At 44.4% G+C, this 15,084-nt stretch overlaps 1 protein-coding gene across 2 annotated transcripts in view; it reads left to right on the forward strand.

Moving 5' to 3' along the window:
• Window positions 1-15,084, forward strand: part of MRAS (muscle RAS oncogene homolog) — a 90,826-nt gene that overhangs the window by 33,243 nt on the left and 42,499 nt on the right. For both annotated transcript variants that reach the window (XM_054971409.1, XM_054971408.1), the window contains exon 2: window positions 7,031-7,241. In XM_054971409.1, coding sequence (XP_054827384.1) covers window positions 7,049-7,241 — 193 coding nt within the window. In that variant the 5' untranslated portion in view covers window positions 7,031-7,048. The remainder of the gene's footprint in view (window positions 1-7,030; window positions 7,242-15,084) is intronic.

Below are 15,084 nucleotides of genomic sequence, written 5' to 3' on the forward strand. Positions count from 1 at the left end.
GACGTTCCATCATAGAATCATAGGGTTGGAAGAGACCTCTAGGGTCATCTAGTCGAACCCCCTGCACAATGCAGGAAATTCACAAATACCTCCCTCCCAACACACACACACACAAAGTGACCTTACTCCATGCCCAGAAGACGTCAAAACACCATCAGGATCCCTAGCCAAACTGGCCTGGGGAAAACTGCTACCTGACCCCAACGTGTCATGATAGACACTGCCATAGGGCTGAAATCCACATTGCTAATATTGTGAAGGAGTCGTGCTTTAGAAAAGAATCCTTCCAGTTTGTTCCCATGAGATAGATTGTATCATCTATACCCACACTGCCTCTCCTAGGAAATCCACTAAAAGTCTTACTAATTAACCTATGAGTGTGAATGGGGGTGGGAAGAGGAGAGCATTCTTTGTTCAGTCCTTAAGCTGCTTGTTATTGAAAGTTTGTGACACAGCGATACTTGGATCCCTCCTACCAAAGTAATGATGTGGGCTTTATTTGCTGAAGCTGTAATTTTATGTTTCCTGAAATAACTGCTAAATGTTCATCAAGGAGCAAATGCCTTTAGCTGTCTTTTGGTGTGATTCTCAAAGGTTGTGTTACATTACAGATAACACACAAACATATTGAATCTTGGCTGTCTTTCAGCAGATGGAGGGCAGCAAGTAAGGAGATTAGATTCTCTCTTACTTGTGTAAAGAATACCTGTTGTTATCTGTTATAGTCTGCAAATGACAGGGAGGGTGTCAACTATAAGAAGACAAGTTCATATCGTACCAGCACTTTACAGAGTAGGTTGTTGCTTCACAGGAAGTGCTGACAGTTACACAAGTGTCTTCGTTTTAAGAATAAGGTGTACTTTTGAATGTTGTCTCTGAATGGCTTAAAACAGTGTTTTTTAAAACACCTAGTCCATGTAGATTTGTTTGCTGTAGACTTCTCTGAGTATCTAAACGGAAACTCTGCTGTGCACTGCAGCAAATTCTGGGGTGCATCTGGGCACAATCCAGGACAGTTTGGCCACAACATTGGCCTTCACAATCTGAGTGGTCTATTTTCCATCCAAATAGGGGGAAATTCCTTCAGCCAATAAAACTCCCTATCAAATTTCAGGCAGTTAGGAGAAAGCATGGCAGTTGTAGAGGCAATTAAAATTCTCACACAAGCCCAGGAAAGTTATATTAGTGTGAGAGATTTTTTTTCTCCTTCATCACGATGGTGGGAGGAGGGCACACTTTTACAGTACTTAAAACAATGGAGATTGTGCACAAGGCAGTATGAACGCTCACGTCCATCCCTTGCTTTCCTTTGCTGTGTTCAGCTGATTTCAGCACATTTATAATAATAACTTTACAACTATATACCACTCTCCTAGACATATTAGTGTCCCACTCAGTGTGGTGAACAAAGTCAATGTTATTATTATTCCCACCATACAGCTAGGGCTGAGAGGAGTGGCTCACCTAAGGCCACCTGCTGAGCTTATGGCAGTAGTGGGATTCAAGGGATAAACAAAGAGGTTTGAACAAACTAAGTGAATTAAATGTAACTCCAAATATGATGGAAATGAATAAAACACCAGTATATCATTTAATGCAACAAATGAAAATACAAAAGTATAATAAAGAACATGAACAGTGTGGTTCAGCATATAAGTATCATACCCTTCTATGTACACATAGTAAGCTCACACATATACAAGGTTTGTTAGTATGTGTTATTTCCATATGTATAGAATCAGACATGTTTTGGCTCAAAGGACTTCCTCAGTGGTATATATTAATACAAAGCTTTGCTCTGAATTCTTCTGACCTGGCCTAAGGAGATCTATGGGCAAAAGGAAAATCTTTCATCTGGATGTGTTGCCCATAGCTCACTTTAAGCTGCACTTTTTTTGTTCCAACTTCCTTGGTTAACCTTATTCAGCAGGGTTGTGTTTTTTCACCTTCTTTTTTGTTGCCCTAATTAGTAGTGGGCTTCAAACCAGCAGAGTGCTCGTTTGCAGTCCAACCACTATGCTACAGCAGCTCCCTTCTCTGTGAGTCTCTCTATACAAGACATCTTACATGGCGACTTACTCAAGTGACTTACTTTCTTCGTGGTCTTATATTCAAGTGTACTCTCTCCCTAGCAATATGTGTGTATCCACAATAGGAGAACAAGTGTAAGATCTTTCACTTGAGCATCCCCGTGTAAGATGTCTTGTGTAGAGACACTCAGAGTCTGGCTAATTCCTGGTATCACAGGCTGGCCAGGAAGAAAATGCTTCGAGCACAGACTAAGGTTTAGAAAATGGTTCAAGCACAGATAGGGTTTTGCCCCCCTTACCCATGCACTTCAGTTTTACTTAAAATATAAACCTCCTTCACTTTTTTACATGTGATGTAGGAGATTAACCCATTTCTTATTCTCTACTGGCACCAGTTGCTGTCAGGTGGGGGGTGGGGAGAGCATGTTAGATCATGGAAAAGATGAGTCTGCTTAATATTTTATGTGACATTAGAGTAGGGTTGTCAACTCCAAATTGTGAAGTCTACCCTCTGAAACTGCCATTTCCTCCAGGGGAACTGATCTCTGCAGTCTGGGGATCATTTGTAATTCATGGAGATCTCAAGGCCCCATCTGGATTCCTGCAGATCTTCATTACCAGGTCCCCTAGGGCTCAAACTGGTGGATGGAGTGTGTGCGAGGGGGGCACAACAGGAGTACTTTGTGCACTGTGCACACTCTGGTACGTTTCTGCATTGTGGCAGGAATGAAAGAGGGTCAGAGAGATGTGCAAGACTATACAGAGGATTGATGGCACTTACTTGTTACCTCTAAATGATGTTAATTTTCCTGTTTGGAATAATTATAATAACTATGTTAATGAAAGAGGCCTGATCAGTTTAGACTAGGGTTGCCAAGTCCCTCCCCCCCCCCCAAGGTGGGAGGTGGAAGGCCTGGCACTTACTTTGTCTTCAGTGGTCGTGCATGCGCAAAGCATGCATGTTCCTGGCCTGCATGATGATGTCACTTCCGGGAAGTGATGTTATCCTGCAGACTGCTGGCCCTCCTGGGAGCGCTCCCACGCTCCACAGCAGCCAGATCCGTGCCAATTCAGGCCCAATGTGAGCTGATTCATGCCCGATTTGGGTTGAATCAGGCCTGGGAGCATGACACATGGCCTAGAAACATACCCCAGGAGGTGCATTACCCCCCCCCCCGCCCCGCTGGCCAGGTAAGCGGGGGTGGAGGGTGGGAGCAATGGATCCCCTGCCCCCAACAGGGGACTGGCAAACCCTAGTTTAGACATTGATTAACTGTTCTTTAAATGCCCATACAGTCCAGGTAGGAGCTACCGGGTAGGAGTAAGAAGCTGCCTACCACCAAGGCATACCCACCAAATCTTTTTTCCTAAGGGTTTCATAACAGGATAAAGAAATTTCAACATCAAACATTACCACAGATACTGTAAATCATTGTCATGCAGAACTTCCTAGTCAGAGTGTGTGTATCCTGAAAGGTTCCTTATTTCTTCCAACTTTGGGACAAAACTTTAGATTCTGAGCTGCATGAGGAACAGCCCAAGCAATGACCAGTCAATTTATTACGGGCATGATTTTATAGAGTGTGAGTGACATTAGGAAAACACCTTGCTGTGCTTAATTCATGACAGAGAAGGGAGATAAAAACACAGAGGCGGACAATAAAATATAATTAGATTTGGGTCCAGTAGCACCTTAAAGACCAGCTAGATTTCCAGGGTATGATCTTTCGAGGGTCAGGGTTCCCTTTGTCTGATAAAAGGAGCTTTGAGTCTCAAAAGCTTATACACTGGCGATTTGGTTGGTCTTTAGGGAGCTACTGGAGTCAAATCTTGCTCTTCTACTGCAGCAGACCAACATGGCTACCCTCCTGAAATCTATTATATATTAACAGGATGGCATCGAAATCAATTTAAGCAGAGTGTAAAATGAATAAACTCATTGAAAGCAGCCAGAAAGCCCTGCAGTTACAAAATGATTTTCACACAGCTCTGTGTCGGGCTAGTCTGATGATCTGGTTTGCAAGTTGGACTGATAGATTAACTCAATGTGGACTAGTGCAGAAATCATTGTGGAATTCTCTTGAGAAGTTTGCTCATTGGTACAGTTTGTTTTTCTGTGGAATTTCCTTATTCCTGTTAGCTGTATATATCTGGTAGACTGTTTGGCTTGGTGAGCAGACGTGGTCTAACTACTATTATCACTCTACTTGATAGCCCAAGAGGTTTTCTCTCTCTCTCTCTGACAAGTCCATGAAAATAGCAACAGATAAAGTAATTCTTCCTCTGAAGCTGCAGTCTGTGCTTTCTCATCCCCTGACGATGATGCATTTAAGAGATCTTTCTTGACAGGCAGAACTGAGCAAACCTGTTTTGATATTTTGTTATGGAATGTTTTGATACTCCGAAAGAGGCCACTGGCCTCCCTATGAGCTGTTTCATGGTATTATCACATGCATAATAAGAGGTCAGTAAGAGTTTGTTTATATGGCAAAACTACTCCATAAAAGTACAAAATGTGGTTCCTTCAAACAATCATGATCTGTTTGGTCTAAGAGGGAACTTGGAAAGTCTTAGATTCGTACAGGTTTTTTTCCTCTCACGTGCATTTTAGAATCCTAGCTTCAAGTCAAAAAAATAGGCCATAATTTCTTAAAGATCCTGATTTGGGCCTCAAAAGAAATGATGCCTTGTTACAAACCAGGAAGTCTTCCTGAGAAGGAGAGGGAAAGGAGTATGTGAGTTCAAGGGTTTGTGACTTGTTCTTATGCTAAACAAACCAAGGCTTGTTTGCAGTGAAAACAAAGTGTGTATTCAACTGAAAGGTGTTGGCCTTCCTTGTAAAATAAACGAAGGTTGCAGATAGGTGTGTTCATTCACAGAAGACTCTTTAAGTTGTATAATAACTTGTGGCGACTCCACACCTATGCGATGTGGTGAGGAGAACAGTGAGAGATGAGGATGATTTTTTGAAGTAACTGCCCTCTGGACTTATGGCTGTCCAAAACCCATACTCTGCTTCTTCTGTCTAAGACTGCTTAAGCTTACACTGTTACCCACAGCCACCAAAATCCCTCTCTGAAGGAAAAAGTATCTCTTTTCCCCTCCTTAAGCAGAGATTGGCTTACCCTCTTATATCCAGTGGAGTTCCAAGGGCTATAATTGGTTGGTAATCTCTGAGATTTGCATGAGGCCTAGATCACCAGGATTGGTTCAGAGTCCTGGAGGATAGGCAAACTTTGGGGTTGATTAACACAATAACAAAACCTTGCAAGTTATCCAGAACTCTTCTCGCCCTAGATGTTTAAGGTGGAGGGGGGAGGCCAAGTCATCCTAATGACCATAGACCATGGCAGCCATGTGGAGAAGCATTACCTTGATGCCTGGGTATCAAAAGTTGACCCTGACATCAATCTGTTTCCAAGCCATGCCATAGAGGATATGATCAACAAAGCCACAAAATAGAGCTAGGGACAGATGGGGGATGGGGTTCTCTACAAACTTAAAGGAAGTCTCAGGGTTGCTGAAAACTCTGGTTTTTTTTTAAACCCACACTTTGAAGGTTTGAAACAACGCCTGTAGCTTTCAGAACAGAATGCCCACTGAATTCTCAGTAGCTGTTGGTGGTTGCTAGGCAACCATAACAATATTGCCTTCCAAGCTTTGGTTCTTGTAAAGCAAAGCCATGGGAGGAGAGTTAGACCTCTCCTCTACTGTGTCCCCTGATGGAGGAGGACCCACTGGGGACAGGCCCAGTGACGACTACCAGAAACTCACTACCTAAAACTCTGCCTGGCCCAACCTAGTGACAGCCACCACACAATTGGCTCTGGTCACTGCTCAGCCCAGCCCTGGCCACTATGAAACCTAGACAGACTTTTCCTGGGGAGAGACTGCCAGGGGTAGAAAGCTGAAGATATGGGGGCAGATAACAGTGGATTGGCTGATGGGTGGGAAGGAGAAAAGGAAGCAAGAAAAGGGGGAAACCTATCAGTGATGCCAGAGAAGGGAAAAAGAAAACAGTGGGATAAGGGTTTACGGGGGAAATAAGATGCCCCCACTTGTAAATCTTTAATTCCCAAACTGCTCAGGTAAAAATTGATCAGGTGACAAAATTAAGTACAACAAGGTTATTTTGGGGAATTGGCATCTTTTTGGGTTACTGCTGTTTTATGGCTGCATGTAGTGGTAACTATACCACAGCATTTTTGGTTCTCCACAGCAACCATAATATTCAATTTTGATTGTTGTCATTTACAGTCTACAAAGATCCAAATAAGCAGTTTATAGGAGCAAACTGTGTACATCTACACTAATGCGGCCCCCCCATCAGGTATTTTTTCCTCCTGGTAATTTTTTTTACTCATTCTTTGAAGTCTCTTTTTCAAAGTGACAGAGATCCCAAATGGAGAACAACAGAAAAAAAAACCATTATAACTGCAGTTAGCATTATAAAGACACAACTTGGAAGTTGTTATATTACATGGTCCTTTACAAAGCAAACACCACTTTGTCGTCATTATTAGAAGTGAATCAAAATATGAGCCAAAGTTCATCATGAACCAGGCCGTTTAAAAAAAAAATTATTTTGGTTTGCAAATCGGTGGTTCATCGGAGGATATTTCTTACAAATCACAGCGATTTTTAAGCCAGTTCGTTTGGTTCATTTCTTAGTTCATATCTGCAGAAAGCCTGGCACCGATCAATCAGATTCCTAGGCAACTAGGGGGGATGGGCTTTCTGCAGTCCTTCTGCTGCCCCAGAAGTGACGTATTCACGAACCAAATGAACCAGTTTGTGAACCAGGCAATTTCATGCCTGTTCATGGTTCATGAAATGCAACAAATCATGAACGATGATGAACCACAATTTTCCTGGTCCGTGCCCACCTCTAGTCATCATTACCCTGCCTGCCTCTGTTTGTAATGATCAGTTTGTTTATTTGCCTTGATGTCTTTCACTTGTTACTGTATGATCTTTAAAGGGTTCTCTTTCTTTTCTAGGTCTGACTTGTTGATACCATGGCTACAAGTGCTGTCCCAAGTGAAAATCTTCCCACATATAAACTGGTTGTAGTTGGAGATGGGGGTGTTGGGAAAAGTGCCCTCACTATTCAGTTCTTCCAGAAGATTTTTGTGCCCGACTACGATCCAACCATCGAAGACTCGTACCTAAAACATACTGAAATAGATGGGCAGTGGGCCATTTTGGATGGTAAGCTATCAATTCCAGTCTTCTGGGCTTTAATCTTATGGTGTCCAACTCTTCACTGTGTGGTTATTCATATGTCTGGTTATTGCTGGTTTTTCATATATCAATTCTCAGTGCAGACTATTTGTAAATGTAAAATGAAGTAAACTGGACCGCCACTTTCACACTAGCTCAAGAGAGAGGGATCCCTTTTGATCCCATTAAAAACCTATACTAGGGAAGTTGGGACCTGGGTGGACAAAAGCCACATAGCACAAACTTCAGTGAAGAATAGAATCAGGCTCAATCACTCCTCATCTCTCTTATACTATTTGGAAAAAGCAGGTAGGATCCATCCCATTGTGGTTTGTTGTCATTGTTATATCCAGAATAGAGATGGGCACGAACTAGAAAAAAACGAACCATGCGGTTCGTGGTTTGTCACGTTTCACGAACCACGAACTTTCACAGCCCTGCCCCGGTTCACGAATCAGTTCGTTTTAGTTCATGAAAATGTAACTTCCAGGCCAGCAAATCACCACTTCCAGGTCAGCAGAAGGTCTGCAGGAAGTCCATCCCCTGTTGCCTAGGAAACTGATTGATCGATGCCAGGCTGTCTGCGGTGATGAACTGAAAAACGAACCAGCCTAAAGTTCATGGCGGTTCGTCAGAAATGGGATCTGATGAACCGCTGGTTCACAAACCATGAACTGCCCTGGCTCATCATGAATTTTGGTTCATATTTTGGTTCATGCCCATCTCTAATCCAGAATCAGATTTAAATCACTGAAGTTTATAGTGGTTTTTGTTTGTAAAGTAACAATTTATCCTGGTATACAAAACCATCTCTCTTGGTGACAAGATGCTGTGTGTGTTATGTGCCATCAAGTCGTCTCCAATCTATGGCAATCCTATGAATGAGAGACCTCCAAAATGTCCTATCGTTAACAGACTTGCTCACATCCTACAAACTGGAGGGCGTGGCTTCTTTTGTTGAGTCATGCCATCTTGTTTGACAGGATGCCACAGAGAAAATATTCAGTCCACTGTGGAAAGCCAGTGGAATCAAAAAATGAAAAGGAATTTGGAAGAGCATCCTTACTTCATTTCTGTTCTGCCCAGTAATGTTTTGTAAAACAAAATGCACCATGGTTGTTGTGGATTTTCCGGGCTGTATCGCCGTGGTCTTGGCATTGTAGTTCCTGATGTTTCGCCAGCAGCTGTGACTGGCATCTTCAGAGGTGTAGCACTGAAAGACAGAGATCTCTCAGTGTCAAACTGCCACTGAGAGATCGCTGTCTTTCGGTGCTACACCTCTGAAGATGCCAGTCACAGCTGCTGGCGAAACGTCAGGAACTACAATGCCAAGACCACGGTGATACAGCCCGGAAAATCCACAACAACCACCAGGCCATGAAAGCCTTCAACAATAAAATGCACCATATTTTTAAGTTCCTGCACCAAACTCTTTAATTGCAATTTGTGGGAATGGGAGAACATGGAGTGAGGTAATATCACACTGTGTCCTGTAGTACAAATTACCTGTGGCGAGAAGGAAGAAGACACAATGCAGGCTGCTTTTGGCAGCAGCCATGCCAGTTCTCATGGACATCTCATTTTGCTCTTAGACTGAAGTCAGTGTAGCATTATAGGCTTCAACAGCATCCACAGCTGGTCTTATGGATTCAGCTGTGCTGGGTTCAAGTAATGTGTAATCCCCATTGATTAGCAGTTCTGGCCAGCACTCCTTGCAACTGCACAACTTTAGAGGGCCAAAATTGGTGATAAAATACTGTGACAAAGGAACAGAAGCTGATGTGTGATTGGTATAGCAAGAAAAATGATCACGTGTCAATTTTAGGTTCAGGTGGCATTTTCTGTTAAACAGGACAGCCACATAAACCCCCTACCACTCAAACTTGCCTAATGCCTACCATCACCAGTCTGCAGACCACAAAAAAGAGGTAACCCCCCCCCCAAAGATACTAGAAATAGAGTGCTTACGCTACTCAGTGGATTTGTTTATGGCTCCTTGTTGATGTTTCTCTTCTTCTGTTTTATGAACCCATCCGCTTTCTAGCCTGATGAGCTGGAAGCCCAGCTGTAGTTTGGTTTTGTTCTGTAGGTATTGGGGGAGGGTGGTAGCATAGTAACTCTTCATACAGAGGGTGAAGCTACAAGTGACGAATGACACTTGAACAGCAAGTGTATTTCTCCCTGTTCACTTGCGCTCCACTCAATCCACTTGCCGTTCAAGTGTCATTCGTCACTTGTAGCTTGGCCCTGAGATCCAGAAGTTAGTCATGTTAGTCCGTAGTCGCAAAATAATAAAGAGTCCAGCAGCACCTTTAAGACTAACCAACTTTATTGTAGCATAAGCTTTCAAGAACCACCGTTCTCTTCGTCAGATGCATCATGCGTCTGACAAAGAGAACTGTGGTCCTCGGAAGCTTATGCTACAATAAAGTTGGTTAGTCTTAAAGGTGCTACTGGACTCTTTACTATTCTTCATACTGACTGTCAGACTTAGCAGAGGAGTGGAGGGATGGGTGAGAGTACACATTTATTTATTGACACATGATATGATTTAGTGGGTAGAGTGTTGGATGGAATATTACCAGGGAGAACCAGATTCAAATCCATGCTTGTCATAAAAATTGGTGGTCTTGGGCCAGCTATTCTCTCTCTGCCTAACTTACTTCACAGGGTTATTGTGAGTATGTAATGGAGGAGGATGCATGGAGTCTTGAGCTCCTTGGAAGGACAGGATAAAAATGTAATAAAGATATATTGCATTATACTTTTCTGCAAAGCTTAGCATGATTGAACTTTCATGACAACTTTGTGCATTAGGTTGGGAGAAAGTGACTTGTTCAAAGCTGCTCAGTAAGCTTATGTCTGAACAAGTGTTTGAACCCAGAACTCTTTGGTCCAAGCCTATCACACCATATTTACTTATTTATCTAGCAGATTTTATATGCTGCCTTTCAAAGACCATCTCACAATTAAAACAATACAGCAAAACCAGACAAGCTGTTAAAACAAGCCAGGCATAATACAAACACTGAAAGCATAAAACAGCCCTTAGAGTACAATCCGACCATAAAACAGCTTTTAAAAATGGGTTCCCTCTGTTAAATGCCTGGATAAGAAGAAATATTTTGGTCTGGTGCCTAAAAATGAGTAGAGTAGGCATCAGGTGAGCCTCAAGTGGGAGGCATTCTGCAAGCAAGGTGCCATCACCAAAAAAGCCTTGTGTCTGGTCACCTCCCGTCATATCTGCAGGGTGAGAGGGCCTATAAGGAGGATCAACTGGTAGTGTGGACCATATTGGAGGAGGCAGTCTTGCAAGCATTTTCAAAAAATTGTCAAAGGCAATTAAACTGAAGTCAACCCTGAAATCACCTTGGCTGTAGTTTCATATTCTGAACATTCTGTGAAGGGCATAGGACTTTGGAAGCACTCTTGTGGCCCAGAAAAGAAATGAAACAGAAGTTGGTTCTTTACTGGAGAACAGCATAGGGCAGCATGACAACAGAGGTAAGTGTCGTTCATAAATTGGGGATTATTATTCAAGATCACAAAGTATTTTATGACAGCTGCTACCAGCTTCTTTGCACGTAGCTATTTTCATTATTTCCTTCCTTGGGTCAGCATGTCCATTCATTAAAGAGCTAACTGCATTTGAAACATATTCAAATGTATATGCACAGGTTACTGGAATAAGAGAATTAGTCTTGCTAGACTAATTTGCTTTATTTTAGCTGTAAGCAACTTTCAATCAGGCAATTTAATTTAATCCCATTTCCCACCACCGTGGCTGCATCCACAGCTTCTGTGCGTAGGCTGAATTTGATGCTGTTGGAAGGAGGGGGTTTTATTTTTTCTCAAATAAAAGCTAATCTGTTGGCAATCTGTAGTTACTATTCCAGATAGGAATGTTTTAATGAGGCAAGAGTTACAGGAGGCTTTTGAACTATTTACTCATATGAGGCCAAAAGAAAAGTCAGTGCTGGAGAAGGGGATGAGGAGGGAAGAGGCATTTAAGAATCTGTATTTATCACAGCATGAATGTAGCAGATGGCGGGCTGCAGCTAGTTTCTGTTTCACTTATTCTGGGATATTCTTTTTTCACTGATTGTTAACCCTTGATGTGAACAACCTTAAGCCACTCACCAAAAAGAAATGTCTCATGAGCCGCTGTTAGATTGCTGGTCTCTAGATGGACCTTTTTTAAAAAACATGATCTAGCAGGGCTGTTCTTGTGAAAAAAAGTCTCAAGGTTGGGGGAGCTATTTCTGTTGAATCATTGAAATATACAATATCAGTATTGCCCTCCCTCCCCCCCCCCCCCCCGCAAAAACAACCAGTGCTTCAACATGCCAACCTGCATTACATACGGGTATGACTGCCAAACTCCAAGTGGAACCTGGAGATCTCCCAGAATTACAACTGCTTTCCAGACTATAGCGATCAGTTCCCCTGCACAAAATGGCTGCTTTGGGGAACAGCATCACATCACCACTGAGCTCCCTTCTGTCCCCAAATCGCACCTTCCCCAGGCTCCACTCCAAAATCTCCAGAATTTTCTCTCCCAGAGCTGGCAACTGTAAGCATGGAACAGAAACCAGGTATATAGAATTTTGCCATTTTACAAATTTTAACAATTCTCTAACTGGGGGAAGTGGGAATTTTAAATGACTGCCAAGAATGAGGCTTTAAAAGGGGCTAGACAGATTCATGAAGGAGAGGTCCCTCCATCAATGGCTACTAGACATGGTGACTAAAAGGAACCTCCATCTAGAGAGGAAGCAAGCCAGCCTCTGAATAGCGGTGATAGGAGGCAGCATCAGGGGAAGGTCTTGGCCTCTGTTGGTTTGGCCCTGCAGGGCAACTGGTTGGCTGCTATGTGAAACAGTGTGCTGGGCTAGAGGGACCACTGCACTGATCCAGCAGGCTGGGCAACGGCAAAGTTTCTTGGAGGAGACCAATTATCTGGATTCATCTCAAACCTGGCTACAGGCCCCATGTTGGAAGGGAAATTCTCTTGGTTGCCCTGATCATCTGCACTGGGGGAGAAACTGAGGCAGTGTATCCCTGGAGCTCTTTCAGTACTATTCTTCTGGAGTGGTAGGCTATGAGCATCAAGGACATTGCCTTCTATTGGTTATGTTTCTACTTGGCTGATTGATACCAAAAGATAGAACTTGAGGATAATTATTCGGATCTGTGGCATTTAAGCTGTGGTGTCTCTCAGGGGTCCAATCTGTTCCCCATTTTTTGTTCTTTTTTTAATAAGGCAAAGACAAAAACAAACACAAAAGCTGAATAATCAGGAGAGTTTCTCACAATGAAATTTATATATATTGTTGCCAAGTAGGCCCCCTCCCCTGCTTTGAAGCCTGCTATGAACTGTGCTAAAGTTTCCTGCGTTGCTGTTTTACTGCTACACCAAAGACTGCTTTACACATGTGTGTTCTGGTACACGTGTCAGTTTCCTGCCTGCGTGTCAATTACCTTGCTTCTGCTATAGACTGTGTAGTTTACTGACTCCATGTTTGGATAACTGCACAAAGGACTCTATTTCTGGGCAGCCCTGCCCTGACCTGTATCTGGACTTCCTAGTGTGTGTGTTTGGACTTTATTACAAGTGTGCCCCGTGCCTGCATTGCCATCTGCCACGGACCGTGCCTGTTCCCTGCTTTGGACTGTGTTTTAAAGTGTTGTTCCCGCTGCCTCCATGGAAGCCTGCCTCACATGGGCCCAAGCCGCTGCTAGCAGCCGGGCGCCTGCCGGGGAAACCTCCAGCGAGCCTGGCTAGGCGCTCCCTGGTCAGTTCCCGTCTGGAGCCTCCCGCGAGCCGGTCGCCAAGCTTGCCCTCGCTACCGGGCAGCCTGCTATCCAGCCCCAGCTATGCCCAGCCGGCATCCATGTTCTCAGGCAGCCAGAAGACCCTGGGAAGAGACTGCTTTGGGAAGCCATTTCGGCGAAGCGGGCACACCACGTCCGCAGCGAGAGCCCCTCGCCCCGCTCTGCATATCTTAGGAGCCGCCCCGGAGAAGGAACTAAGTGCCGACCATCCCAAGCACTTAGAGAATGCATCTCAAAGAAACCTCCGCATTCCAAAGCTGATGACATCAGGACAAGCCCTGTCCGCTGGAACATCCTTTCAGCCCACTTGGATTTCCCCCTCCCTCTTTTGTCCCCTCTTCCTGAGGTGTCACTTATCACAATCTGATTACCAAAGTGGCCCATCCAAGCCATTCAGTAGCCCATTAGACCCTTTGTTTTAATCTGTGAGAACCACCAAGTACAGCACCAGCCCCAGGGTACGTTTTGGGGTATTTAAGCTGGTCTCGCAGACCACTCGGGGCCTCGGCCATTCCCTATCCAGACCTCCTTGCTGTCCATCTGTGGTTCCAGTGCTGGCATTGGGCCACCCTCGCTGCCGTGTCTCTGCTTCGCTCCAGGATTGTGAGTATTTCCCTTACCATCGTTGGGAACCAGCTAATGCGAACGTCTCTGTATTTCATACCCTGTATTTCTTAGGTCTTGTGTGTTCTTTGTATGATTGTGCAAGCTAGGCTTACGCTACACTCAATACACGTGTTTGGAACTTATTTGTTGTCTGCCTCTTTTTCACTAGAGTGTCTGGGATCGGGACCTCCGTAAACATAGGTTATGATCCTCGCTTAATATTAATAGTTACAGACTGCTACAGCTAATTCCCCATTATAATAAAAGAGCAGTTCTGGTAACAGTTTACTGGTGGAGAATGCGGGCATAACCCAGTTCGTGTGAATACACGTGAGTCGACACGCGTGTCTTCAGTGAACTGACTTAGAGGAAAATTTTCCAGACCTCAGTGTAAAGAGTGCAATTTAGCTCAGGGAATTAAAAGTGTGAATGTGTGTGGCTCTAGCGAGCATTTCTATCTTGTGGGTTGGCTTTTTCCCCATTTCCTCCTTCAGCCAGCTTTGGACTACTTGCCTTTTGTGGTGCACCGCGAGGCCCTCCAGCCGTTATAACCGGTGTACTGTGGGTGAGGACCTCTGAACTGGTGAAGTTCCTGGCCACTTTCCGGGCCGCCTAAACGCGTCTATGTGGGTGGGATCCCAGAAGTAGGCTCTAGATATATACGCATATATACATCCTGAAGCAGCACATATAAAATTCTCTTCCGCCCTCCCCCGTCTCTCCTAAGTCCGTCCAAACCCCGTTCCTGCCAGCACTTAGGCTTCAATCCCCGCTCCGAAGGAAACGTGAAGGGATTGTTAGTCCGTTTGGTCAGTATAGCTTTGGGAATCTGAAGCCAGGTTCCTGAAGCCCCGCGGCAGCCGGCCGCACCGTGCTTGCGAGTTTTAAGTTAGACTCGTGGGCGCACCTCGCTTGGGAGTCAGTGGGACTCTTGGGCACATTTTCGCTTGAGAGTTGGTAGAACTCTTGAGCGCTTTTTCCGCTTGGGAGTATTGCAGTTTTACTCCTGAGCACTTTTGCTTGGGAACTTGCAGAGGCAGTCCTTGAGCGCTTTCAGTCTTTTGGTCTAGGCTTGGAGACAGTTTAACCGTTTGTCTCTGAGCACGAGGCCTGGGGACTTTTTGAGTACAGTTCTTGGGCAGAGAGCTTGAGAGCATTTGTAGCTTCTGAGCAGAGGCTTGGAAGCACTTCGGTTCCTGAGCAGAGGCTTGGGAGCATTTCTGGTTGCCTGAGCAGAGGCTTGGGAGACCCCTTAATTGCAGTTTCTGAGCAGAGGCTTGGGGACACTTTTTGGTTTTCTGAGCAGAGGCTTGGGGACACTTTTTGGTTTTCTGAGCGCATAGGCTTGGGAGACCCCTGAGCTTTAGCTTCTGAGCAGAGGCTTGGAAGC

The sequence above is a fragment of the Eublepharis macularius genome, chromosome 2 (genome assembly GCF_028583425.1).
Source record: "Eublepharis macularius isolate TG4126 chromosome 2, MPM_Emac_v1.0, whole genome shotgun sequence".
Classification (NCBI taxonomy): domain Eukaryota; kingdom Metazoa; phylum Chordata; class Lepidosauria; order Squamata; family Eublepharidae; genus Eublepharis; species Eublepharis macularius.